The following is a 25,836-nucleotide window of genomic DNA, read 5'->3' on the forward strand; positions in this document are numbered from 1 at the left end:
ACTGGAGCTGTAGATAGTTGTGAGCTACCGTGGGGATGCTGGGAATCAAACTCAGGTGCTCTGGAAGAGCAGCCTGTGCTCAAATGCTGAGCCGTCTGTAGTCTTAAGACATCTTTCAAGTGGTTCTTTTGTATATGGAGTCAGGTGAGAAAGCAGCCTGTAAGCAAGGAGACATTGTTACCAGTGTTGAAGGGAAGAGGTGGGCTGTATATGCTGAGCCCTTCGGGAGGCCTGGAGAACCACAGGGGCCCAGGGGACAGCTCTGTGAGCACTGTCAGCAAAGAGCCAGCTGGGCAGCTGTAGTGATAAAAGTGACTAAATCTTTCTGAGCCAGAGACCAGACGCTGCTTGCTCTCGATGTTTACCTCTCTCATTCCATTCTCACTTTACAAGTACTGGAAGCCAGGTGTGGTAGCACCATGCCTTTCATCCTAGCACTCAGGGAGGTAGAGGCAGGTGGATCTCTAGTTAGAGGCCAGCCTGGTCTACAAAGTGAGTCTAGGACAGTCAAGGCTACACAGAGAAACCCTGTCTCGAAAAACCAAAACAAACAAACACAAACAAAAAACAAACAAAACCCCCCAAACAAACAAACAACAAAACAAAAGTAGATACTGTTATTATTGTCGTTGTATAGGTAGGAAATTGAAGAACAGCATTCCCATGGTGCCATGACTAGCCAGTAAGTGCTGAAGTCAACACAAACTGGACTGCCTGTTAGTCGAGACAATTGCTTGTAGTATTTGGCAGGCAGAGGCTAGTTGATTTATGTACTATGTATACTGTAGACACATTAAGAGTTTCAGAAGTATTTCTACCTGGCTCAATTGATTAGAAGAGGTTTAAGGTCCAGAAGGACTTTGCATCTAACCTAGAATGGGTAATGGAGCCGTTATCATCCTGCTGTTGAAGTTTTCCTGGTACTGTTGGGGAGTGAGCGATAGAATGGGTTTATTTGGGGAGTCTGCCTTTCAAAGGGACATTGGTCTTTTTGCCTTTCCAGGATATTACATAGTGAAACTTAAGTTTGCTGTTATCTCCCTGAACTAAGAGTTTTGGGGGAAGCTGTAAAGCAATGATAAAAACAAGTGCTGTGCTTGTGTAGGATTTATGAAGAATCAGTTTCAGTCTTCACGAAATCCCCATGGTATTTCATGTTTCATACAGAAACATAGATCCCACACTAGTACATATCCTAGTAGATATACAGACAAGTGATTATCTTAAACTTTTCAGTGAGAAGATTGCTGGGAAAAAAAGTCATACTTGGCATTGTACTCTTTTGTTCAGGTGCTAGTGACCTCATTGTACCCCGTTTCAGGGAGACAGTGTCTCCTTGTATAGCTCATCAGAGGCAAGCCTTTGGTTCTATTGGAATGTGGCATTAGGAAGCACAAACTGAAGGCAATTTGTGTATGAAATGGTAAGCTTTCTTGTTTGAGAATTAAAAGTTGAGTGAAATTTGAGTATTGGCAGTAGTGCAGGGAAGGACACAATTTCTACATCTCTGCTTGTTTCCCCCCTCTCAGATCGGGTTATTTGTGAGTAAAACTTAGGCTTTGATTTTTATATTTAGTTAGCCCTCAGAGGAGAACAGATACTGTGAATTTAAAGGGAAAATGCAAAGGAAAAATAATTTTTTTTCTCTTTGCACATGTTTCCTCAGAAAACTTTATTAGACTTTTAGAAATACTCCCATTACTGCCACATCTGGGTTTTCTCTCTCCCCTTCCTATTTAAAAGGCCTCATAATCATCCAGGGCCTCTAGGAGAGAGTGAGGCCCGAGGCTGTTGCCAGCTGTGCCCCCGTTCCCTAGGGTGCTGCTCACTAGTGTGAATTGGGAATCATCAGAATGTGATGGGCAAAACTCCCTGGGATTGATTTTCTTGGTTTTCATACTTTCTTGCTGGGAGAAGGCAGAGTCCATGGAGATGTCAGGTCACAGGCAGGCAAGCCAGGAGCAAATGATATGTAAGAGAGCTGAAGAGTGTCCAGGAAACTTGAGTCTATTTCTGGACCTCATTGTACAGATAGTTGGTCACTTCAGATTGCTTTGGAATCCTTTGCTTTAAAGTTAACTATTGCCACCTCAGAAGTGACTAGAAGTCCTCTTTCTGCTCTCTTTTGAGCTAGTGCTCCATTTACAAATGGAGCTAGTTTTGTGTGTTGCCTTGAAAAAGACCTGGAAGACAGAGCTGTAGTGGAAACACTGCAGGTCTAGTGTTAGGGTCTTAAACTTCAGGAAGGAAAACCATGGTGTAGAAAAGGTCCTGGGAACAGTGGGGAGGGGTGCAGGCTGCATGGATAGCCCTGAAGATTGGATGGAATAGGGCTACAGTGGGAGGGATGTAACCCAGGCTCTCTGTTTTTGTTTGTTTTCTGTTTTCTTTTTCTTTTAACTTTCCTCCCCTAAGTTTTAGATGCCTCTGGATGCTCAATGCTAGCACCTTTACAGACTGGAGCAGCTCGGTTTTCTTCGTATTTACTTTCAAGAGCAAGAAAAGTACTGGGCTCCCACTTGTTTTCTCCCTGTGGTGTTCCGGAGTTCTGTTCCATATCTACCAGAAAGCTGGCGGCCCACGGCTTTGGCGCGTCAATGGCGGCAATGGTGCCCTTCCCTCCCCAGAGGTATCACTACTTTTTAGTGCTGGACTTTGAGGCCACATGCGACAAGCCACAGATTCATCCTCAGGTAACTGTTGTATCATTGCTTCAGAAATGGTTGGGTGGCCAAGAGGGAGGGAGGAGAGTCTTGCTTCCTGGGACCCAGAGTTTTCTCATATCTTCTGACTTTGAAGTATTTCCTTCCAAGGCAGGTTGGTTACAAGTGTGTTATGGCAAGGAAACTGCGAAGTCTGTGAAGAATTGGGTATTGTTTCTCCCTAGTCTTAGCTTTTGGGAATGAAAATCTTTCTTTTCCAGCCTTTCCCTTTCCTTTGGGTTCTGTGGTTCTTTCTCCTGCCGTTGCTATGTGTATTTTGAAGGAGTACTGTAATAGTCAGCTCCTGAGGTGACCTTACCTCCTGGTGTTGCCACTTTTACACTGACTCATAGATAACCTTGTCTCATCTGTAGAATGTAGTAGAAGAGACAGTGTGTGACTGTGGTCACAGGCTAGGTTAGAAGAAGCCCTGCAGTCTGCTTTGCTTCGTTAGCTTATTTTCTCTGGCAGAAGTAGGACAAACAGTGCTGCAGAGACACATGCATAGGAACAGCCAGCACTAGTTTACTAGTCATGTTAGTGAGCTGTCTTGGGAGTGAATTTGCCATCCATAGTCAGGCCTTCTGATGACCATAGCCCTAGTGGACATCTGACTTTAACCTCAAGAGAGACCCTGAGCCAGCCAAGCACCTTCTACATTCCTGACTCATAGGAACTGTGACAGAGAACAGTTTATTCTTAATGCTTAAGTCATACATATTCGGATGCTTTTTCTGTTTGCTTTTCCTTTATAAAGTATCTCACTGTATTGGTCAGAGTGTCCTTGAACTCACTCTGTAGCCCAGGCTGGCTTTGAACTTTCCATCCTTTTATTTCAGCCTACCAAGGAGTGGGGTTACACTACTTGTGTTCCTGTACTTGGTTTAGTATAATTGGTTATGTAGCATTAGATAATCCAAATAAGTGCCACTGTTGGTGCTAGTCTATTGGAAAGGAGAATTTCTTTGCTTTTCTTCCTTAGTCACCAACTATACAAAGACCTTTTATCTTTTAAGGTACTGTCTCTAGGAAGCTTGGATTAGTAGCAGAGTACAGGTACTGGGTGTGTGAGGGAATGGCTAGATGTCAGTGTGGTAGTTCATTGTAGTGTGGAGACTCAGGTGTGCGGGGCTCTAGGATGGCGACTCCTGCAATGCTTAGGCTATAGTGTGCAATTCTGGAATATGCAGACCTATTGCTTTGGTGAGAGTAGCTTTCACTAGGAGGCCAGAGGGGAGAAGTCCTTAGCATTGGGACTTGGGAGGCAGAGACTACTGGGGATAGTAGATAGATTGTTTTCATTTCTTACAGTTAGCTTTTTCTAGAGGGGATGTCTGTAGATGGTAGGTCGTTTTACCTGGTCGGACACTACATCCCTTTTTCTTTTCTCTTTCCTGTTTGTTGTTAAAGTAAAGGCTTGTCCCTGGAGTGTTGGAACCAGGCCTACTAGACAAGGACAGTGCCCTAAGCAAAGGAACATTAGATAGAAGGGTATGTTGCTTGGGAGCTGCCTCCTGCTCCTGCCAGTGCAGGGAGATGAGTGGTTGGATGGGAATTCTGGTTGTGGAGTCTCTGAGTTGAGAACCAGGATCCACATTCTAATTCACCGTATTATTTCTCTTACAATTAAGTTTCAGTTTCTGAGTAAGCCCTAATGGGGCATGACTCTAAATCTAACACACCTCTATTGCATATGCTTCATCTTTATCTCTTATTACTCTCCGTAGTTGCTTGGCACTCCCTCAAGGCATTTGCTGCTTCCTGGAACGAGCTTATGTATATGTGCCTCTTAGCTCTCCACTGGGATTGCAAGTTCAGTAGTTACATAGCTCTGTTCACCCGTCCTGAGGAAGATCTTGCTAGAGTTCTTGAAGGTAGAACCTGATTTATAGCTCAGTTTGCTTGGTCAGTGTCATCTTTTGTCTCTCTTTCAATGGCCATGTCTGTCTGCCTGTCTGTCTATCATCACACTGCAGATAGATACTACACATAGGTTACCAACTTGCTGCCCAGGCTGAGGCACCAAGGTTTCTCATGACCCACACTGAGTTAGAACTTGGTGTTGTTTACCAGGGTCTGCAGTGAGTAGAGACTCTTCCAGAGTTAGTCACTCTGATGGTGTGACTCCCAGGGTACTTAAGGTACATCATTAGCCAAGTACTAGCTGTTGCTTTAGAGAATTTGGAGAGAAGCATTTGCTGTCTTGCTTATCTTTAAGAGGGGAATACGAATGATCTTGGAAATTATGGACCTGTTAGTTTACTGTGATTCCAGACAAGATACTTGGCCTGATCGTCAGATAATCAATCAGCAAACAGCTAGAAGAGTGTGGGATCCTGAGTAATAACTTACATGGGTTTGTGAAGAAGAGCAAATCCTGTCAGATCAATCTAACTTCTTGCTGTGACATGGTGATGGATTTGAGTGGACCTGAGGAAAGTGATAAATGTAATGCATCTCAACTTCATTAAGCCTCTGCAAGGCTGCCATCAACAGGTGCGGAGGCGAGTTTAGGGCCACACGTCTATATTCTTTGGACTATCCTTAGAGAAAACTTGGAAAGTGGATGAGAGAAGTTTTCAGTCCCAGATATGGTAATACTTGTAGTGAGATGGCTGTAGTTTAGGTTCACCTAGCCCCTGCTGCCTAGGTGAGGAAGGGAGGTGAGGAAACAGGAACAACTTGTATACAGGAACAAACGTGACGACAAACAAAGAACAAACCTAGTAAGAAAGAAAGTAAATGGAAGACAGCTTTGACCCCTAATTTCTTATTCGTATTAAATGTGATAATATCGTGCTCTATATTTTAACAGTGGCCAGAAATAGTCCACACAGACTTAAATGAAAGGAGGAAAGATTGAGGTTGTAATAGGAAGGAACTTCCAGAAGAAACAGGAAAATTACTAGACTATAATATGGCTTTCAGAGTGGGAGATAGCTGTTCTATGACAAGCTTTTAATGGGAGAAAACTGCATGTTTCCTGGGTTTGGGGCTAGAAGTAGAGTGAGAAACACCCAGCTCATCTTCTGATTGGCTCTTTTACATTCAGTACCCAAGATCTCTGCACAGCTCGCTTCTGCATCTTTTAGCCTCTGAAATTCAAGCATGCCATACCTTCCAGGTGTGTGAGGCAGAAACATGTTTTGGCCCAGGAAGGTCCTATTATTTGGAGTTCATTTCTCTCATCTGTCTCTCATTTTCAAGTCTCTTTTGAGTCAGCTAATTGAGACTATCTTAGTGGAATGCCTCTACAAGAAACTAACAGGTGTATGCTCTGTTGTACTTGGATGTGTAACAATAGTAGTTATAACTAGAGTAAAACACCTAGCATTTTCCATTTGTCATTATTATTATTTGCTGTTTATTTTTGTACTTTGTTCAGCTGAGTGAAACTGGAGTGATTGTTTTGCTAGGAATAGGTTTTTTTTGGGGGAGGTGCTCATTTGTTTTATATGTTTTTATTCAGAAACATTTTATTTATGTGATAGGTATTCACATAACATAAGACTTTCATTGAAAAACACTTTTTTCTCTTAAATGTTAATTTATATGATGTAAAGTATCTTAGAGGCTCTAAGTTTCAGAAATGTGGTTCCTTTCTCGTGTTAAGAATTATTTTTTATACAGGAGTAGATTTTTATCTGGTGTTTAGGGAGCAGTGGCTTCTTTGTCCTCACCAACAGGAGTTTGCTTTGCTCATTTGGTGTGGATGTGTATGATGTGATGGTTGTTGTGACCCTGGGGTCCAGAGAGCAGCCTGAAAGCTTTGGTGGCTCTCTAATTGTGCATCTTTAACCCTGGGGCAAGTTCTCTCACCACCTCAGTGTTCAGAGGAGACCAAAGTAAATGTAAGTGAGGAAAATGAGGTATAGGCCACAGCTTGTGGGGAGGAGGAAGTAACCTCAGCTGTCTGGGTGGCTTGAGAGGGAGGGGTAGTTCAGCTCTCTGTATGTGGGGAGTTGAAGGCCTGGCTGCTGCCTCCATCAGTCCTTTGGTCTTCTGGGTAGTCTTTCTCTCTACTTTGAAGCAGACCTGTTTTCCTTCTTGTCTGTATTTAAGTGCCCATAATGTTGGAGAAAATGACCTTTTGGGGTTGAGGTTTTCTAGTGTTTGGTCTTTGCCCATTGCTCTCCTGTCCCCTTCAGAAACCTTGGAGAGATTTCATCTGTATTTGAGTTAGACTTGTGACTTAAAGGAGCTTCTCTTGTATAGAAAATTGTACAGAGATTGGGTTAATTTCAGAGGGTAGAGTTGGGGAAAGGTTTGATGGTGACTGAGAACTAGGATTAATACAGAAGAAAGGCATTTGAAGGGTTTCATTATACCTGAAACTGGCAGTATTACTGGTCTTTTGTGAAAGGGATGTTTTGGAAAAGTTTATAGAAATTGGATAAGATCACTATAAATCAGACTCTATTGATTCCCTTTCTCATCCCTTCAAGTTTGAAAGATAGCCCCCAGCCCCCAAGTATGGCTCTTTGCTCCACAATTGCTTTCTTGTTTTTTGTTTTTGGTTCCTACAGTCTCTTAAGTGGTTAAAAAGAAAGAACCCTATAGAAAAAAAATCCTCTTTTCCCTCCTTTCCTATTAGTTTGTCATGTTTGTAGCTTTGTCCAAGTAGGACGGACTAGGCCCCACTTTTTAGCAGGGCTCAGTTGTTAAGATTTTGTTCCCTCAGTCTTCAGCCTCAGCCTCAGTCAGCCTGTATTTTTTTTTTTTTCTGTACAAAAAGGCGAAGACGCTGATGCTATTCTAAACTGGGAAATGAAATGCAAAACCGACGTTAATGCATTATGGTTGAGATTAAATGCACCAAAATCAGGAAATTCAAAGTTATGCTTCCCCCAGCAACTATAACTCAGCCTCATCTGGCATGTGTAGTATTTTGTGTTAGTGTGGATGGTGTTATATGTTAAGGCATTAAAGTTAACACCATAAGCAGAGCACAAAATGCTTGAGGGGGCTGAGTTATGACGACGCTGTGAGCTGTAAGTGTTCTTGCACAGGCTCCTGACTCCTAGAATAATTTTTTTTCCCTGCCCATCAGACCAATTATTGCCTTTCTTTTCAGTTATATTTCTGTTTTAACACATCTCCTTTTCCAGGGTCACTATAAATGAATTCCACTATTGGTGGCCAGTAATTGTAGGAAGAATGGGGTGGCCCACTTGTCCCTTTTGTCCTTTTGTCACTGCTTCCATAAAAGTGGTACACCCTGCCCTCGCCCCAATCATTGTTTTCTTGTGGTCCCCTGCAGGGATGCGCCTCATTCTGACTCCCTGTGGCTCCTCACTAGTGCTTCCTGAATGGGAACAAGCTTCACTGTGTCGTGGCTGTGTTGTAACTCCATGTGAAAGCCAAAGGGCCCCTTTTTCTTTAGCATAGACATAGCGATGTAGAAGTAAAATATACATTTCAGGAATGAAGCACTGATGCATGGTGGTGCTGCCTTGTGTGGCTGGCATAGCAGAGACAAGATCGACATGGGTTTATTTGCTCTATTCCAATTGCTTTTCTACCTTCCCCAGGGTTTATACCTTTAAGCTGCCATGATGTGTAGTTAGGCTGTGGAGTTGCCTGGGGGTGGAACCAGGAATTTTCCTTGGGGAGCACTGGGTCATTGGTAACAAAATCACCACATAATTTAGTGCAAATTAGGAAACATCCCCCCTAGCTTCTTATTATCCTGGTGGTCTCCCCAGGGCTGAGACAGCTGTTGGAATGCAGATTTGTTAGGCACTAGGCTAAGTTTGGTGGTGGGGAAGCACTCCAAAGAATAGGATCATTGACACATGGTGAATGAGACCAGGGTCTGTAAAGTAGCAGTGACACTGAGCCACCTTTTAGGGTTTTTGTTGGATGTGACAAAACCAACTAAGTCAGCAAAGGAATGAGGAGGAGCTCATTTTAACCACCTTAGAGGCAACTAAAAGCCTTTTTGGCTCTCTTTAGATAGCAACTGCTGGAATAAAAGCCAAATCCGAACTAGTCCTTACTCAGAGGCAAGGAGAGTGGGTTTATGTGACCTCCAACAGGCAGCACACTGACATTATTGGAAAGCAAGGAGTAGCAGGGGACAGAGGATGGGGTGTCTGTATGCTCAGCAGAGTGCAGGAGGGGCATATCCTCTGCACCCTGTGAGAAATTTAGAAGGCCCAACGGGCATGTAGGCCTGAGGCCTCACAACTGTTACCACAGGGACTTAAAAAAATAAACAATCCCTCTCAACCCCCCCCCCAAAAAAAAAAAAAAATCCCAGAGGGTTTTAACAGAGGAAAATAGGTTGAAATGGCTTAGTTTTAGGAGGAGGAAAGTCTGGATTTTAGGCTAATTTTTCAGAATGTTGAAAATGAGTGAGAACAGTTGATGAATTTGAGTCCAGTGACTACTTTACAGTTGAGTTAGTTGGGTTATTTATATCAGTTACATATTTTTCTCATATCAGTTATATGTTATTTCTCACATTTAAGCCCTATTAGATGCTTAAATAAGGAAGCATATGAAGTCTGGAAGAAGTTTAAGAATTTGAACCAATAAGGTCTGGACACAAAGAGTGAGGGTCAAAGAGGGAAAAATTAAGAGTTTTGTTGGATGTGACAAAATGCACTAAGTCAGCAAAGGAGTGATGGGGAGAGGGTGGGAGCTTGAGAGCTGGGGCATTGTTAGGGAGGCTATGCTGGCATGTCAGCTGTCACTGAAGGGAGCAGTTGAGTGAAATGCTACATCTCAAGGGAAAGGCAGTATCTGGAGAATGATAGGACATCTTCTCACTTCAAGTGCTAGGAATTTGGATTTGGATCTGTGCTACCTTAAACAGACCAGGGAGGTTTAGACTCCTCAAGTAGAAAAGTGGCTGTCTAGTTAACACTGAAGGACTGTAAAAGGGTTAATGAAGAGGATCAGGGTAACTAGAAGACTGGTAAGCACAAGGAGAAAGGGTCGGCCGAGAGTGTCAGCCAGGGGATGTTCAGGATGAGTGTATAGGCTTTTTGTTTCTCTGCTCGATTCTGTCTTGTTTTTCCTCTCCCCTGTATTGATTGCATTTCTTCTACAGACTCATCTCAGTTGTTTGACATGAGGAAACGGATATTAGGAGATGCTTTCTTCGCTGTGTCTTGTTGGGAAAAAGGATTCTGCATCATTTTGATTAAGATGCCATTGGGATGATTATTTTTTATCCTCTTATCCTGGGTGTTCACAATACTAAAAAGCCTGCCCCCAAAGTGTTACATTTATGTGATGAGTTCTGAGCTCTAGCTGTAAAGATTGAGCCATAGCCTAAAAGCCCATGACGAGAGTGTTGCTGGATTGACACTAGTGCTGCCCTTCCCCTGGGGCTGCCAGCCTACAGCAAAGTGGTGAACAGGCAGTGAGAGAACCAAAAAGGAGTCTTTGGAGGGAGAAACAGACATCAAGGAATCGTTGGTAGTGAAATGGAGGTGCCTTGGAATAGTCTGTTACCCCAGATGATAGTAGCTGGTCAGTGGGGGTAAGCTGAGTTTTGGTTAGCAGAACAGGGCTGTTACATGAGTGGCTCTCTCTTCTGGAGGCTGTGCACAGTGTCTAGGCCTGGGGAGCCATTCCAGCCAGGAGCTCATCTTAGGGCTAAATTGTGGCAGGAGCTCTTATTTGGAAATACCCATATTGCTACAGGTAAAGAGTCCATAGTGCAAGCTGGGCATAGTGACAGACACCTTTGATCCCAGCACTCAGGAGGCAGAGGCAGGCAGAGCTCTGTGAGTTTGAGGCCAGCCTGGTCTACTTAGTGTTCTAGCTCAGCTACATAGTAAAAAAACAAAACAAAGAGTCCATAGTGCAGTGTGGATGGGGAGGTTGAAAACAAAGCTAGTAAATCAGAAATGGAAGTTTCAATGTATTATTGAATGAAAGGGCGAAATAGAATGAGCAACTGCAGTCCATGGAGAAACCTGTAAGTACATTACTTAAGAGAGATGTTAGTAGATTGTGTGAAGGTGGTGGTGGTAGAAATGGAAAGAGGTTATGTGTTACAGCCCTTAGGAGTGCTGGGTAAGACACAAGACTAAGGACCATGCTCTTTCATAGCTCCCAACTCTGTTGGATTCTAGCTTCCTGGGAGTCGTAGTGCTAAGTGATTAGGTAAGGGGTAGGGTATACACTCTGTAGGTGTCATAAATGGTGTACTCTGAGTTAAATATCCACATCAAGGACATTCAGGGACAACAGCTATAGGTAAAGTCCTTTGAGGTAAGGTAGGTTGCTTTCCCTCTGAGATATATTTGAGTCACTGTTTGACCTAGAAGAGGTAGTTCATGATGATAATTGGTGAGAAAGCTGGGAATCCTGCCCCCCAAATCACTATAAAAATTAGAGCTCTGAGTTGATCTTGTCCCTCCTTAGTTCAGGGGCAAGTTTCATTTGTTCGCAGGTACTTCTCCAGAGCACCAGCAGCACTGAAAAGCCAACTGGTAAGCTGAAAGGGATGGATAGGGTAGAGGCAGGAGAAGGTCTCGTGAGATCACAGGTGTCATTTGGGCAAGGTCTATCACTGGGAAAGTTGCATGACTAGTGATCTGAGAACCAGCAGAGTCCACGACATCTGCAAACCTGTTAGAAATGGAGTGTCAGGCCACACAGATAAGACCTTCAGACAGTTTAGTCTGAGGAGCATCATTACAGTTTGGACCAGAGGTTTTCAAACTGCAGTGAGTATCAGAATCAGCTGGGTGTCTGCTTAAAGCCAGAATCACTGACCCCAACAACAGGGCTTTGGGCTCACAAAATCTGTGGTAAAAGCTAGAAATTTGATTTGTTCCTCTAAATCAGTGGTTCTCAACCTTTGAGTTGTGACCCCTTTGAGGGTCCAAAGACCCTTTCACAGGGGTCATCTAAGACCATTGGAAAACACAGATATTTACATTACAATCTATAACAGTAGCAAAATTAGTTATGAAGTGGCAATGAAAATAATTTTGTGGTTGGGGTCACCACAACATGAGGAACTGTATTAAAGGGTCTCAGCATTAGGAAGGTTGAAAATCACTGATCTAAATCATTTTGTTCCCCTTGAAGAAATAACAGGAAAAACACAACTCTAACAAAGGGAGATGGAGAAAAAGTTCTGTTATTAAGTAATGAAACTGACTCTTTAGAGAGCACAGTAAAGTGCTGTTGGTGATTTTTGTTTGTTTTTAGTGCTGAGGTTTGAATGTGGGGCCTCAGCTGGGTGAGTGCTCCACCGCTGAGCTATATTGCTAGCCCAGGAATTTGCATTTTTAACAAGTTCTCAAGTAATGGGATGCTGTCTGAGGTACAAGCCTTTTCATTCATAAGACAGGGCGTGATTCCTGTCAGTTTAGGGAGATGTAACTTCACCTCAGCCATCAGGGAGGAAAGGACTCAGGGCATGATGGGCAGGCTGTCAGTCTGCATACTGCTTGCTAGTCGTGTTAGCTTTCAGGTCTGTCGTGCCAGCACAGCTGCCATGCTCTCCTGTGCTGACAGAGAGCAGGGAGCCCATGAGCTACTCTTTAGGGCCGAAAGAGTAGCTTTTCTCTGGGCTCTTACCCAATTGCCTAAGTAGGCCTGAGTCTGCTTCACTAACCTGTTGCCCTTCATTTCTTCATCCCCAGCTGTTACATCTTCAGGGCAGTCTATGATTAATTGAAAAAAGTGGGTCTTGGTGTAACCAAACTCTGTTATATTTTGTAATTCTGAGTAAGGTACATGACTTTCCCCGAGTTTATCGGGAGACTAACTGAACAGGATTTGACCACATGTGTCCAAGCCTCAAAGTGAGGACCCTGGGCTTTCAGCGTGAAGAGAGCTCAGGCAGAGGCTGTTCTGACCAGGGGTAAGATAGCAGAGTGGCTGAGAGCACACGCTTCAGAGCTGGACTGTCTAGAGTTGAGTTTTGTCTACCGCCTACGAACAGTGTGGCCTTGGCTCAGTGACTTACACCCCTTGCACTTCAGTTGCCTTATTGGCGAAGTGCAGTTAGTCGTAGTTCTAGCTATATAGGACTTGTGGGTGGACACAGTGAACCGAAAATACATGTCAGGGCTCCAGACAATGCCTGGCATGTAACAGCTGTACATGTCAGCACTTAGTAGAATGGCTGTTAGTGTTCCTCGGATCCTGGGGCGGTTTAGAAGCTGTTGGAGTATAGCAGGTGACTGGCGGTCAGCCTTACTTCTTCGGCTTTGGGCAGCGTCTTCAGGCGTCTGTCAAGTAGTAGATAAAGGCAGGGCACTACCTAGAGAGATTTGTTGCCCCCACCCTGTCCCTGCCCCCCACTGGAGTGGTAAGTGGGGATTGCCACCCTGTTCTACTCCATGACAAGCTTAAAACTACCTCCAGGGGACTCCTCTTTCACATAACCTGAGAACCTGTTTTTATTAATTACATGATTATAATACAAACATGTGTGTATATATATGAAGAAGTGATTGAGCTGTTTGCTGCCCTAAAGGTTAGCTTTACAAAGCCCTGCTACTTGAAGTTACTCTGAATAATGTAAAAATATTCAAACTGAGTCATACACACATGTGCGGAGACATAGGTGTTGTGCACTCCAGGGTGAGAATTTGGTTTTTTAACACTTTTGATCTCCTTCACTTGCTGATATGTGAATTCATTTTTGTTTTATTAATTTCCGATTTTAGTGAAGGTAAATGATAACTCAGTCTGTACTTCTAACCTGTAAAGAATAGCAACTTCTACTTTCAGCTTTGTTTTTGAATTTTAATGGCTGGGGGGGGTGTTGTGGCGATGGGTAGAGGGGAACATGTAGGTGAAAAATCAGCCTTTTAAAGCTCTCGGTTGTGGGTTGTTTTGTTTTTTTTTTTTTTCACCCTTCCTTGTCCTGAAACTTCGCACATCAGCTCTCATCTGTCAAAGTGTAAATCAGCAATTAAAACCCAAACAGCCAAATGCCAAAGATGACCCGAAGCACAAAGCAACTGACAAACAAGTCCGGACAAATCGACGGGTAATTTATAAGCTTTGCCCTAAAATCTAATTATTTGGCAATTCGAATTTGCAGCCAGCCAGGGCTGGGCAATAAATTTAACCCGCCATAAATTATTTAGGAGCAGGCTGTGGTGTAAATCAAAACCACGAGTGTTTGTTTAAGAAATAAGCTCCTTGTGCATAAAATGCCAGCCCCCCCCCGACACTGTTTAGCAAATCATGCCCAGTGCAGCAGCCTCACCGCTCCCAGCCCTCTTGCCGATGTCCAGGAGGTTCCTTTTCTCCCTTCTGAGAAAGGGTTACCTCTGTATCAGACTGTATCCAGATCCAACATTTGGATAAGCCTCACATGCTTGTTGTTTGTGGTTAGGTTGAATTTTTACCAAACTCTCAGTACAGTGGAGAGAAGGAAGGGATAGACTACGGGTTCTATCTCTTAAGTTGAGGGAATGCCTGTTCTTCTCCGATTACTTTGGGCAAGGCATGAAGATGATCCCTTATTTTAGATGGCACTATGGAAACATCAGCTCAGGCAGAGAAGAACCTACCTGTGCTTTGGAAAAATGGGCTAGACGACTGCTGTATTAACCCTTGCCACCACTTTGACTCTTTTGTTGTTGCCTTACTGCCTTCAAGTGTAACCTAGTGTCTATAGATAATTTATCTGAAGGAAGCTTTCATATCCTAAAAAGAAACCTACACATGTGTTCCCTGTGATCTTTGATAGTGGCTGTGAACTTTTACTTGAACGGCCATTGCAGTTTTGTCCTCAGTTTATCAAGGGACCCGCTGGGGTTCTTAGTTGATCAGTTTTAAATCAAGTGGCTTAAAACCTGTGTTCCAGCTCAGTTATGTAGGTAAAAGCAAGTGAGTATTTGCTTGGTGCTTCCTTTTTGTTTTTTCTTCCTTCAGGAGAAAAAAAAATACAGCTGGCATTTTACTGAGATAGATAGTAAATAAAGGCAGCAGGTTTACAGTCTTGGATACTTTGAAAAATTCAAATTCTGAGGTTTTTCTCCTTAGTTGTCAACTATGGCCAATTCCCAACCATCATCAGTAGACCAGCTGTATTATTTTATCTGCCCTTGGACAACAGTGACGTAGGGTAACTCCCTGTCCAGTTTTGACACTGACAGTACTGTGTTCTAGAGACCTGTGGTTTCAGGCAAACTAGGCAGTTGGGGTAAATCTAGAGTTAAGTGGTTGATAGCAGTTGAGGTAGAAAACCATTTAGAGATATAAGAATGGATGAATCCAGTAGACATTGCTTTGGAGTGCTCTGTGTCTGGCTTTGGACCTGGCACTACCACCTACCTTGTCATCTTAGGCACCTCCCAGATCCTGTGAAAAATCCCAGAAAGCACAATGTTTTCTGGTTGATAGATGCTAGCTTAGTCTCCTACTTGTCAGCTCCTTCCTGTCTGCACATAACGGAAGTTGAGAAAGGGAGGACCAGGTGCCAGGACCACAGCCAGATGCCAGAGATGCAGACTGAAGGCTCAGGTTCCTTCCTTCCTGGACTCAGCCTAGTACCATCTGTCTGGCTACAGCACGGAGGAGGCTCTTAGGAACGTTCCTTTCGGACTTGTGCCTGGCCTATCTGCACACGCTGCCATTGGGGTGTTGAGGCGTGTACTGAGTTCCCTACAGAACAGCCAGTCTCACTTGTCTCTTTTTTCCCTCCCCTTTTGGACTCCCAGCTCCAACCCTTACTTGCAGCATAGTTGATAGTGATCATAACGTCTTGGACCTTAATTTATTATGAAACAGCAACAGTAATGATTTCCACCGAATAAGTTGTTTAGAGGATTGAGATAATTTTTGTTAGCACTTAGCAGAGTATCTACCACAGAGGAAACAAGAAATGGAGAGAGCAGGATGACTCCATTCTCCACATGGCAGAGAGTATCGGAGAGCATCTCTTTTTGTTCCTTTCCCCAGACTCGTTAGCATGCTGGAGAGAAATGCCAGGTCTCACTGCTGTGCCTTTGCTTGGGCTGTCTGCTACATAGTAGGTGCTTAAAAGTATTGGTTTATGACCTGGTGATGGTGCTGATGACATGACCCATCTCCCAGGACTAGAAAGCATAAAATAAGAAATGAATGGGAAAGGACAAAAGCCTAACACTTGTTATGCATTATTTGCTCAGTTGTCGTTTCTACTTACTAACTAGTCCAAGCACTTCTCCAAAGCCCAAGTGACTTATCTCTTAAATCCCTCTCCGTCTAGCACAGAAGCCCCCTAGTAGTTTAATTGAATGTGAGTGGCATAGGAAGATAAAGGAATCGGGGAGCTATTCCTAGGAGTCTAAAAGAGGGCTCATAAATACAGACTGGCGCTTCCTTCCTCTGGAACAGAAGCACTCATCTGTCCCTGAAAGAACAATCAAACAAACAACCCTCATCTTCTGAGGGAAAATAAAATTGGGCAAGGGAAAAGAAAGAAGGGCAGTGATAATGCTGTCATTGTGTAAGAGCAACTAGAGCTAGAAGCTAGCACATGGGCACATCTTCACACATCTTTGGGCTCGGACTGATACCATCTACCTGTAGCATGGAGGTGGTGTCTTTGATCACTATCAGTAAGAACAGTCAAGGAAATGTTTGGCATGGCCCAGGCACACCTGCTACGTAGGTTTGCCAGGTTGGCACAACATAAGGCTCTTTTCCAAAGCTGGGCTGTCATGCCAGGACTGAGGTGTGGGCTTGCTGGACAGCATGGGAAGGAAAGAAGTATCTGGGAGGTCTTTCTGCTCTGACCTCTCAGAGGATCTTCTTTTTAAATTTGTATTTGTAATTATGTGCATGTTTGTGTGTGTGTACATGTAAATGCAGGTACCCTTATAGGTCAGAGACTTCAGGTCTCCTGGATTTAGTTAAGGTGGCTCTGAGCTACCTGGCGTGAGTACTGGAAACTGAACTCAGGTTTTCTGCAAGAGCAGTACATGCTCTTAGCAGCTGACTCATCTCTCCAGCTCCATTTAAAACATTGTTTTGTTTTTAAAGATTCATGAGTCTTCTGTCACAGGCTCCTCTTTGTGTCACAGTGGTTTAAAAGAATAGGTCATGTGCAGTCATGTTGCCACAGCTCCTGATGCTGCTGAGGAGAGACTCCAGGATGATGACCTTGTTGTGTATCTGGCTCTTGACTTTTGAGGAATAGGCCTGTCTGACAGGCTGATCTCATGTGTCCTGAGTCTTGGGTTTAGGCAGCTCAGGGGTCAGCTTTTTTTCTTTTTCTTTTTCTTCTTCTTTTCCCCCATGGAGCAGAGACAGGTCTTAGGAGTGGTCACTGAATTTGCTCCCTAGCTCTGTGCGCCTGAGAGTGAAGGACCCAGCAGCAGGAGAGTGGATGCCAAGCCTCGGTGGGAGACCCCAGGCTGATTTCTCAGAGCCCACTGAGAAAGCTGATTCAGTTCTGGTAAGAGCAGGAGCTAGAGCACATTCTGTGTTATAATACTAATGAAATTCCAGATCTGTAATAGCATTTCAGATAGCTAAAACAAACCGTGTGCTTGTAAAAAAGTGGAAGGAGATCAACTTTAAGCCATACATTCTTGGTAATGGAGGTTTCTTCCTATTTATGTTTGATAGATACTTTTGTTTCCAGAGGAATGTCAACTCTTAATTTCATAATGTATCATAGGCTTAAGAAAATTGAATTTAATAAAAGCCAAAGATGAATGGCATCCTTAAAGGTCCCAACACTTGTCTTTATTAGCAGGACAAACTGCAGGTCTCCAAACACTGTTGCTTTCCAAATGAAAGTTTAAATGAAAAGTACAGTTGTGTCACAGGTTAAATCTCATTGCGGGTCTAGCTAACATTGTTAGAGAGTGGCTGTATTTGTTTCCTTGGACACTAGGGCAGCCAAACTCACCAGGCTGTGGAGCTTTCTGCTGGGGGAAGTATTTCTCCTACTTAGCAGGAGAGGAAGGATTTACTACAAATTCAGGAGTCCTAGGGGTGGCCTGAGTCATGAGCCACTCTTGGGAATTGTGGATGTGTGAATTTTTAGGAACGGCAGTGTATACGGTATATTTGTGTGAGTTCTCAGCTTAGTTTTCCATAGCAGAATTTCCCTCCATTTTGCCTGCTTTGTAGTTCTTTGTGGCAGCAAAGGCTAGCCAATTGGGGCAGTGTCTGTCAGCTGGCCTAAGAAGCAGTCTGGACCTTCTTGCCCTTGCCTTGCAACCATTTTGCCCCTCCTGTGTCTGGTAATAAGTTTCCTTCAGCTTCTTCATCTCTGGGGATCAACCTAGAGGGACCAAGTAAGCTCCCATCAGCTTTTCCATCTTTGGGTATTATCCTAGAGCTGATGGGTCTGGTCAAAGGACCCTTTCACAGGGTTCACATATCAGATGTCCTGCATATTATATGTTTACACATGGTTCATACAGTAGCAAAATTACAGTTGTGAAGTGGCAACAAAATAATTTTATGGTTGGGAGTCAAAATGAGGAACTGGGTTAAAGGGTCACAGCATTGGGAAGGTTGAGAACCACTGGCCCCAGAGGACCAGGCAGCCAGAGCCCTTGAATTTCGCTGATATGAAATCTAACTGCCTTGGTTTGTTTTTCAGCCATACTTTTTACTTTGGCTTGAAATAAACACTTACAAAATAAGTCCATAGTATTAGTGGATATATTTCACAAGGATGTCAGTTATTATCCTTGGGACATGAAGGCAATTAACAACTTTCTGTTTTCCCACCCACTGATTCCCTGAGTGTGGGCAAGAGTAGTCACCAGTGGTGATTTCTGAATTGCTTCTCTAGGCTGTCTCTGCTTTGGTTCTGATGAGGCTAGGAAATGTTCTCTAGAATGAGGTTCTGAGGTAGGCATACCCCTGGAGCTGATTGTTGGGGCCCTTATATGGGCAAAACTCCCTTTTTGTCTCTGCAGTGGAGGCTTTTTCACATGCTAATTTTACTTGGAAGATTTTGCTTTTATTTATTTTTTTATTATTTCCTATTTGTCTCTTCCAGATGTTTTCAGGGCAATTTTTTTTTTTTTTGTATGTGTGTGTGGGGGTGTTGTAAACTAATTCCATTCATGTTTTAAAAATTTATGAAAGCGCTAATAAAAATGTCAAAGTGGTAAAAATGTTAGCTTTTCCTCTGCTTTGATTAAATTTTGCAAACTGTTTTTGAATATTAAAAAGCAATATATTTTTTTATTCTCTCCCCTTGGTTTCCCTCTTCTCTCTGGTGCGCGTGCTCTCTCTTGCCCTCTCCCCCCCTCTGGTGCATCCCTCCCTTTTTAGGAACGATGTATGAGGCGTGCTGCACAGCCAGCGTTCTGCAAGCCTGTTTGCACACCAGGACCTTGGTGCTGTGCATCTCTATTAAATAACGGAGACAAATTAATCTTAGAGACACCAAACAAATTGTCACTCCTCCTCCTTCTCTTCCATTACCTTCCAGTGGACTGGGAAGGGCTTGCTAAGCGGTTGGGCGGGTAGAGGCAGGCAGAGGGGAGTGTGCAGTGCTTGGAGGAAAGGCGGGAGGTACTGGCCTCTATTAACTTGTGTTCTGTTTTCTTCTCTCTGATATCCCCTTTGGCTTTATTTTGGGGGTTTGTTTGTTTGTTATTTTTCCCCCCTCACAAAGCCCAGTGTCAGCGTTTAAACTTTATACAAGGAAATCTGTCCACTCTGCTGATGGCTGCGTGTTTACCTGAGATCCAGACATTTCAGGACAGCAGCCTAGGCAAGAGAGGAAGGCCTTTCTTTCTCCTGAGGCTCAAGTGATTGGGCCTCTGTGAGGGAAACAGAGTGCACTACTGTCTTCCTTCCCCAAAACGATGGGAGGCTTTAGCAGTATGAGCAGTGGGATTATAAATGTTGACATCACCTCTCAGTCTTGGGTTTGGGTTGGCAGGAGAAATGAGCCACAAGCACTCATTCTTTCTTGGCTTTGCATAGTTATTTCAAATGGTTGATCAAAATAACTTATCTCTTTGGCATTCTAGGAAATCATTGAGTTCCCCATCCTGAAGCTAAATGGCCGGACCATGGAGATCGAGTCTACCTTTCACATGTATGTCCAGCCTGTAGTCCACCCACAGCTTACCCCCTTCTGTACAGAGGTAAGGGCTGCTGGGAGAGGAGCATTGTGATTGTTAGTTCATGCAGGCCACTTAGGGAAAATGAGGTCTGATCTCTGGTTAAGGCAGGTGCCCAGCAACGGCTTTTCTCTTGACTTTCACTTTAGTCTGTGACTGCTCAAGTGCCTGTCTCCAGGGCATTCAAGATTTCCCAACATTTCTCTTTCTCTTTCCTTTTCCTTCTTGTCCTCAACATTCCTGGCAGCTGGACACTTAGAGTTAATCTGGGAGTAGTGTGGGACTTCTGGAACTGAGGTTCTTTCCAGCTCCATTTTCAGTGGGGCCTGTTGGCAAGTGGTGAGGATTTCAGCCACTTGGAAGGACTTGTTATGTTCAGGTTTTCTTAGCTGCCTAAGATGTTGCTGTTGCTCTGTCCTTCTGCAAAGTAAAGCATGACTCTCCTACCAAGGACAGAGAAGATAGGCTGGCCAAGGCTGAAGTGCCCTCCCTTATCTAGGTTTGTACGGTAGTTGCCTGCCTTTGTCTACAGATTAGCCTTGACCCCATTATACAGACTGTAAAATGGAGCTGGCATTTTGATGGTTGCCTGAGGCTTAGAAGAGCTATGGGGGTGGGGGGAGGACATGTTCCTGAGATTGCTGAGTCCCAGAATGGTGTGGAGAAGCCATCTGTGGCTGCTTTTCTGTAGCGTGTCATGCCATGCATTCTGTGGTAGAATCACTGGTCAGGCATGCATGGCAGCAGAAGTGACAGGAAACATTAATTTGGAGCTGAGATATATTGAGCCTTTGCCTTCATATAAAGACCTACTTTCTACACATAAGTGAAGTAGGGAAAGAAGTGCTTGAGGAATCACAAACAGTTTTTGTTGTTGTACAAGAGGCTGGGGAAGGGCGTGCTAGATGCAGTGGGTGGTTCAGTGGGCCCCGAGGCAGACCAACCCAGGTACGGGGTCTCTAGAGCTGCTCCTGAACTCATAGCCAGTGTTAGCCAAATGGCCCAGGTGGGCCTTTTAGGGCACGACATCCATCTGCCTAGGTGTTCATGCTCCTAAACCTTTTATTCCAGCTCATGATGTTAAAGCTTTCCCTTATTTCCTTCCTTTCCCTGGAAATTACCTCTCCCACCAGGGTTAGTGGCCAATTTCCCCTTTGCTCCCTGTTGGAAAGTTGGCAGTGAAGGTTACACTCGCTACCCACTACGACCCCAGCAGCCTGGAAGCCATGCCATGTTCTCTTCCCATCTAGGTACTAACTAGGCCAACCTGATTAGCTTTGGGGAACAAATCATTTGGGGACATTTAGCCTGGTGTGGCACTGAGACCACTCTGCCTGGTGTGGAGCAAAGGCCTAGATCTTAGAGTGGTTGCTGCCTGTTCAGGAATGGCAGAGCACTGCTGGAGCTGGCCTTAGGCAAGGGTAGGTGCTCCAGAATAGGGCACATGCTCCAGAGTGGGAACAGGAGGCACCTGGAAAGCACCCTCCAGCACCGAGTGGCTGCTGCAGCTCTGTGAGACCACATGGAAACCATGTACTTCCTTCCTGACAGTTTCACTCAAGAGCATCCATAATGGGAGGACAGTGGGATTGGGGTCCTGTGTTGGGATACTGGCTGCACAGCTGTTCCAGAGACAAAGATGAGGTTGTGAGGCATCGGCTGAGAACTCAGTGCTCTCCAAACTCCCGGCTCCTGCTCTGTCCCCGGCCACTGTAGTGTACCCCATGCTTTCTTGTGCTCCGGGCCTGCTTAGGGTTGTAGCCTTCCTTGGTGCACAGCCTGAGTTGTGCTTAGCCCCAAATCACATTGATCTGATAGCTCATGCTTTGGTTATTGATCTGTTTTGCTACTCTAGTATGAGTTCTTGGAGTGCTGAAACTAGACCTGATCCACTTGTGCCTCCATTGCTGTGAGGGTCTAGGGCCATGTGCCCTCCATAAAACAAGGACTATTGCCAAAGAGGTCTCTGTGTCTCCTCCAAAGCTCCTGTCCTATTGATTTGGCCTTTAAGCCACAAAAAAAAAAAAAAAAAAAAAGACCTATGTTTGGGAGGGATTGTACCCATGCTGTAAGGCATGTTGGACAGAGGACAGCTTGTGGGATTCAGTTCTCTAACTGTACCTCCCAGGGATTGAAGGCTTAGTGGTAAGTGCCCTTATTGGATGAGCTATCTCGATGGCCTCTGATTTGTCCTTTTGAGTGAGTAAAGTTTCTTTGAAAACTCCACGTTTCCTCGGTGTTGCACTGACTCCATACCAGCTGTAACTAGGTACAGGGTGAGGCCACACCTCCCTGACAGTAGTCACTTTTGAGATAGCAGTGGAATTGGCCTACTCAGACACTCTCTCATTAATAAATGTGTAAGCAGTGGTCTCCCACCTTGCTGGGTCCACCCAGGGAGCTCCTCCAGCGGAGTTTGTTTCTCAAATGCACAAGAATTTCTTAAGAACCTTAGTACGATCAGGTGCAGTGACATGCGCCCACAGTCTCAGTACTCTTTAGTCAGAAACAGGAGGGTGAGGAGTTCTGTGCCAGCCTGGACTATGTGAGGCTGCCTCAAACAAGCAAACAGCTCAGCGTGATGACCCCTGCCTATAATCCCCATACCTAAGAGACTGAGACAGGGGCCTGAGAGTTGGAGGCCCCCCTGGATTAGCCTAGTAAGTCCATGGCTGTGATACCAAGGCCTGGGGCTATGTAATTGAGACCTTGTCCCAAAAAACAGAAATCAAAAAACATCTAGACAAAACCTCTGACCTGTAGATGTGCATTTATGTGTGAGCACATGTTTGTATGGTGCTGGACTGCAGAGAGAAGGCTTCGGCTTGGACAGGTCCGTAGCTCCACACACATCAGCCTTCTGACAGTGCCTCACTTTGTTGACACTTTGTCCTGAGCATGGTTCAAGTAGAGGCAGGGGGATGGATGTTCCTCTCCTGTGGCTTCTAGAGTCTGGCGCAGCCTGTGAGCTTGCTGCGGTCCCTGGCCTTGTACAGTCTTTTGTGGTTGTTGCCGTGGGGAAAACAGAGAAATACCCATTTTGCTAAGCGCCAGTAAAGGGCTTTGTCTTGCACCTGTACTTATAAAGGGTGAGATTTATTGCCCTCTTTGTGTGAGGAGAAAGAGTGGGCCTGATTATCAGATTGCACACCAGAGACAAGTGCTTATGTAATCAACAAACTGTCTTGGTGTCAGAATACGATTGTGTTGGAGATAAACTGTGAAAGGAGAACATGGCCACTGACATGCTGTTGGCACTGAGTTTCCTGGGCTGCTTCCTGGGGTTGCTACTGTTTCTGATGAAGCCAGCTCATCCCTGAACAAAGCCCCCGTGTAGCTAGGGGGCATTGGGAACCAGCAGTGTTATCAGTCAGGTCAAAAGTCCCTTCCTGTGGTTTCCGAGTCTGGGGAAGTGGGAGTTAATCTGTAATCCCTCGGTGAAAGGAGCCAGAGAGCACACATTAATTCTTCCTCCCACCTCCTACCTTAAGTGGTTAAGGCTTCTGAGCCCCATTTAGCCTTGTGAGCCCTGATTCTCAGCTTAACAAATACTTGGCTTTGCTCTAGTACCTTCATTGTGAGGATATGAGACCCTTTTGCAGACATATATCAGTCTAAGTGGGATGGGCTTAAAACTTCAGCATGAAGGATTTAAGTTAGGCCTAAAATAGAAGTTCCCAGTTAATTTTATACAGTTGTCTTTCCCTCACTGTTTACATCCTGGTAGTGTATCAAGTACAGGGACTAACTTTCTCAGTTTTAGCCCCCTTCAGTCACTATACTGGTAGAGCTGGTCAGATGTGGCTTATTCTTTGGGTGATAAATCTATCCCTCCAAGAACTCCCTCAGTCTCTTAAGGGCTAGAAGGCCTCCCAGAAAGGCTGTATCTAGTTTAAGCCTCTGTCTCTGAGGAACTTAGTATTGAGCTACACTGGCTGGTTACCAGTGGAAATGCTTGTCATCTAGGAAGCATGTTGAGCACAGTTGACCTCCATGCCAAGCCTGTAAAGCCTGGTTGCTGAGCTGGAGCCCAGTCCTCGTGTGGGGAGAGGTGGGTCTGACCGCTTTCCAGCAGGATACCTGGTCTTTGGTCTGTCCCTTCCTTCTTTTCCTTCCTTCCTTCCTTCCTTCCTTCCTTCCTTCCTTCCTTCCTTCCTTCCTTTCTTCTTGTCTTTCATTTGTTCGTTCTTTCATTTGTTTGTTTTTTCTTTTTTCCTTTCTTTCTTCCTTGTGGTGCTAAAGTTTGAACTTGAGTGTGCTGAGCAAGTGCTGTGCCACTAAACTGCAGGTGTAGTGTGTTTCTTACCTACTTGTGATTTTCCCAGGGCCAAGGGTTACATACGTGCTGACCTGAGTCTGGTGAGACGAGGGATGATTCTTGTTCTGTGCCCTTTTCTGCGCATGTCAGACTTTCTGAAGCTCTTCAGTGTTAGGCTTAACTGAATTACCCCAGGCAGGACCCAGAGAAGTGGGCCTGGCCTTCCCTAGGTCTCATACTAGATGGAGACTGATGTTTGGGCCCTGGAGCTTTCCAAGAATTGGGAGTGCCTTTGGGCCTTTCTCACCACAGCCCTGATCCTTCCTTACCCATCCCTGTAATTTAGCAGGAAGGAAGGAGTGAGGCTAGGATGAGCAGCTGTAGTGCCTGGCTGTCAGTCTGACTTCCGGAAGGTGTACCTGGATTTGAGAATGAGAGTCTACCCTGACTCTTGGTCCCTATATGCCTGACAGAAAATACCAGGCACCTGCCTACCTGCTCCCTGTGTGGCTCTGAGCTTGGAGGGGCTCTGGGTGCTAGCCCGGTTGGGCATAGGAGGGCACTGTGGTGAAGAGGGCAAATTCCAAGAAGGCAGGACTTTAATGTTCCTATGTAAGCCCCTGCTTCTCTGGCACATAGTAGGTTCTGGGAGAATGAACAAGAGGAGTTCTCTGTTCTCAAGTGAAAACCTCTCTCCCATGCAGGGTGCCTCGCCCTCCCTCCATGCTTTAGCAGGAGACCAGTCTTTTCTTCTGGTTGACTCAGGCCCTCCCTCTGCTGGGCAGTTCTTTGGTCTCCCAAGCAAGGAAAGGGTGTGGAGGTGCCAGCCGGGTGGGCATGCTGTGGGTTAAAGCCTTGCGAAACAACAGTGTAGTTAATCTTTCTAATTTATTTTCCTTTTAGACCATGGGAAGTCTGTAGGCAGCAGCTGTTACCCAATTAAAATACAGATTAATATAAAAACAGTTTCTGGAATATAAAATAGAGTGGCTGTGTCCTTACACTTCCTTAAAATACCACCTAATAATGACTTGATGAACTACAGAAACCCACCTAGAGGAACTCAGCATTCTTAAAATGAAAATTTCTTCCCTAAAAGGTGTGTATTACCATTCCATGTAAGTCACTATGAGAAAATAACCTTCCCTCTTAGAGCCGGCACTCTCTGTGAGTTGGGTATTTGGTATTCATTAAATGTAATTATAGTTTAATTGGAGTTTTAAACCCCTTCCCCCACTTCAACAAAAAAGTTGTTTCCAAGCCAGCCGACATACTCTTCTTTGTGAGAATAGCCAGTGACAGGAAAACATTGCGATTTCTAGCTAGTGTCTGGGACAGGGCCTCAGGACGCAAACACTGTTAGGAACACTATGCCTACTCTGTGTTTAAAGGAGATTTTTACGTTAGACAAAGTAAAACAAGTTTGCTTAAAGCTAGGCCTGACGTGGGCAGAGCCTATGCCTGTGAGCCAGTCTCTTGGCCAGAGTGTATACATAAGGCCTCTGGTCTCTGTCTCCCCATTGCTCAGAGGTGGCCTTCTAGCTTACCTAGACTGTGGAGGACTGAGGTATGCAGGTTTCTGAGGAGCTTCTCTGTGTTTTACCTGATTAATATAAAAAACAGTTTCTGGAATATAAACTACCATGGCTGTGTCCTTATACCTCTTTAAAAGTGTAAGTGGGGAAGTTTTGGATGGACAGAGGTGCATCAAAACCAAGTGTGCCCAGCTGGAGCCTGCACTCACCAGACTCCACAGGAACTTCTGAAAAGATGGAGTCTAATGTACCTTAAGACTAACTTGTGGGAACTTAAAGAACCTGTCGAATACAAAAGACTTGTAAAATTAAAAGAAAAAGAA

At 44.6% G+C, this 25,836-nt stretch overlaps 1 protein-coding gene across 5 annotated transcripts in view; it reads left to right on the forward strand.

Annotated features, from left to right (window-relative positions):
• Eri3 (ERI1 exoribonuclease family member 3) overlaps positions 1 to 25,836 on the forward strand; it is a 128,969-nt gene that overhangs the window by 11,849 nt on the left and 91,284 nt on the right. For 3 of the 5 annotated variants that reach the window (XM_055618508.1, XM_055618506.1, XM_055618509.1), the window contains 2 exons: positions 2,416 to 2,693; positions 19,628 to 19,744. In XM_055618508.1, coding sequence (XP_055474483.1) covers positions 2,439 to 2,693; positions 19,628 to 19,744 — 372 coding nt within the window. In that variant the 5' untranslated portion in view covers positions 2,416 to 2,438. The remainder of the gene's footprint in view (positions 1 to 2,415; positions 2,694 to 19,627; positions 19,745 to 25,836) is intronic. The other 2 variants (XM_055618507.1, XM_055618510.1) reach the window with 2 other exon arrangements.

Source organism: Psammomys obesus, unplaced genomic scaffold, assembly GCF_907164565.1.
Source record: "Psammomys obesus unplaced genomic scaffold, mPsaObe1.curated_primary_1811, whole genome shotgun sequence".
Classification (NCBI taxonomy): Eukaryota; Metazoa; Chordata; class Mammalia; order Rodentia; family Muridae; genus Psammomys; species Psammomys obesus.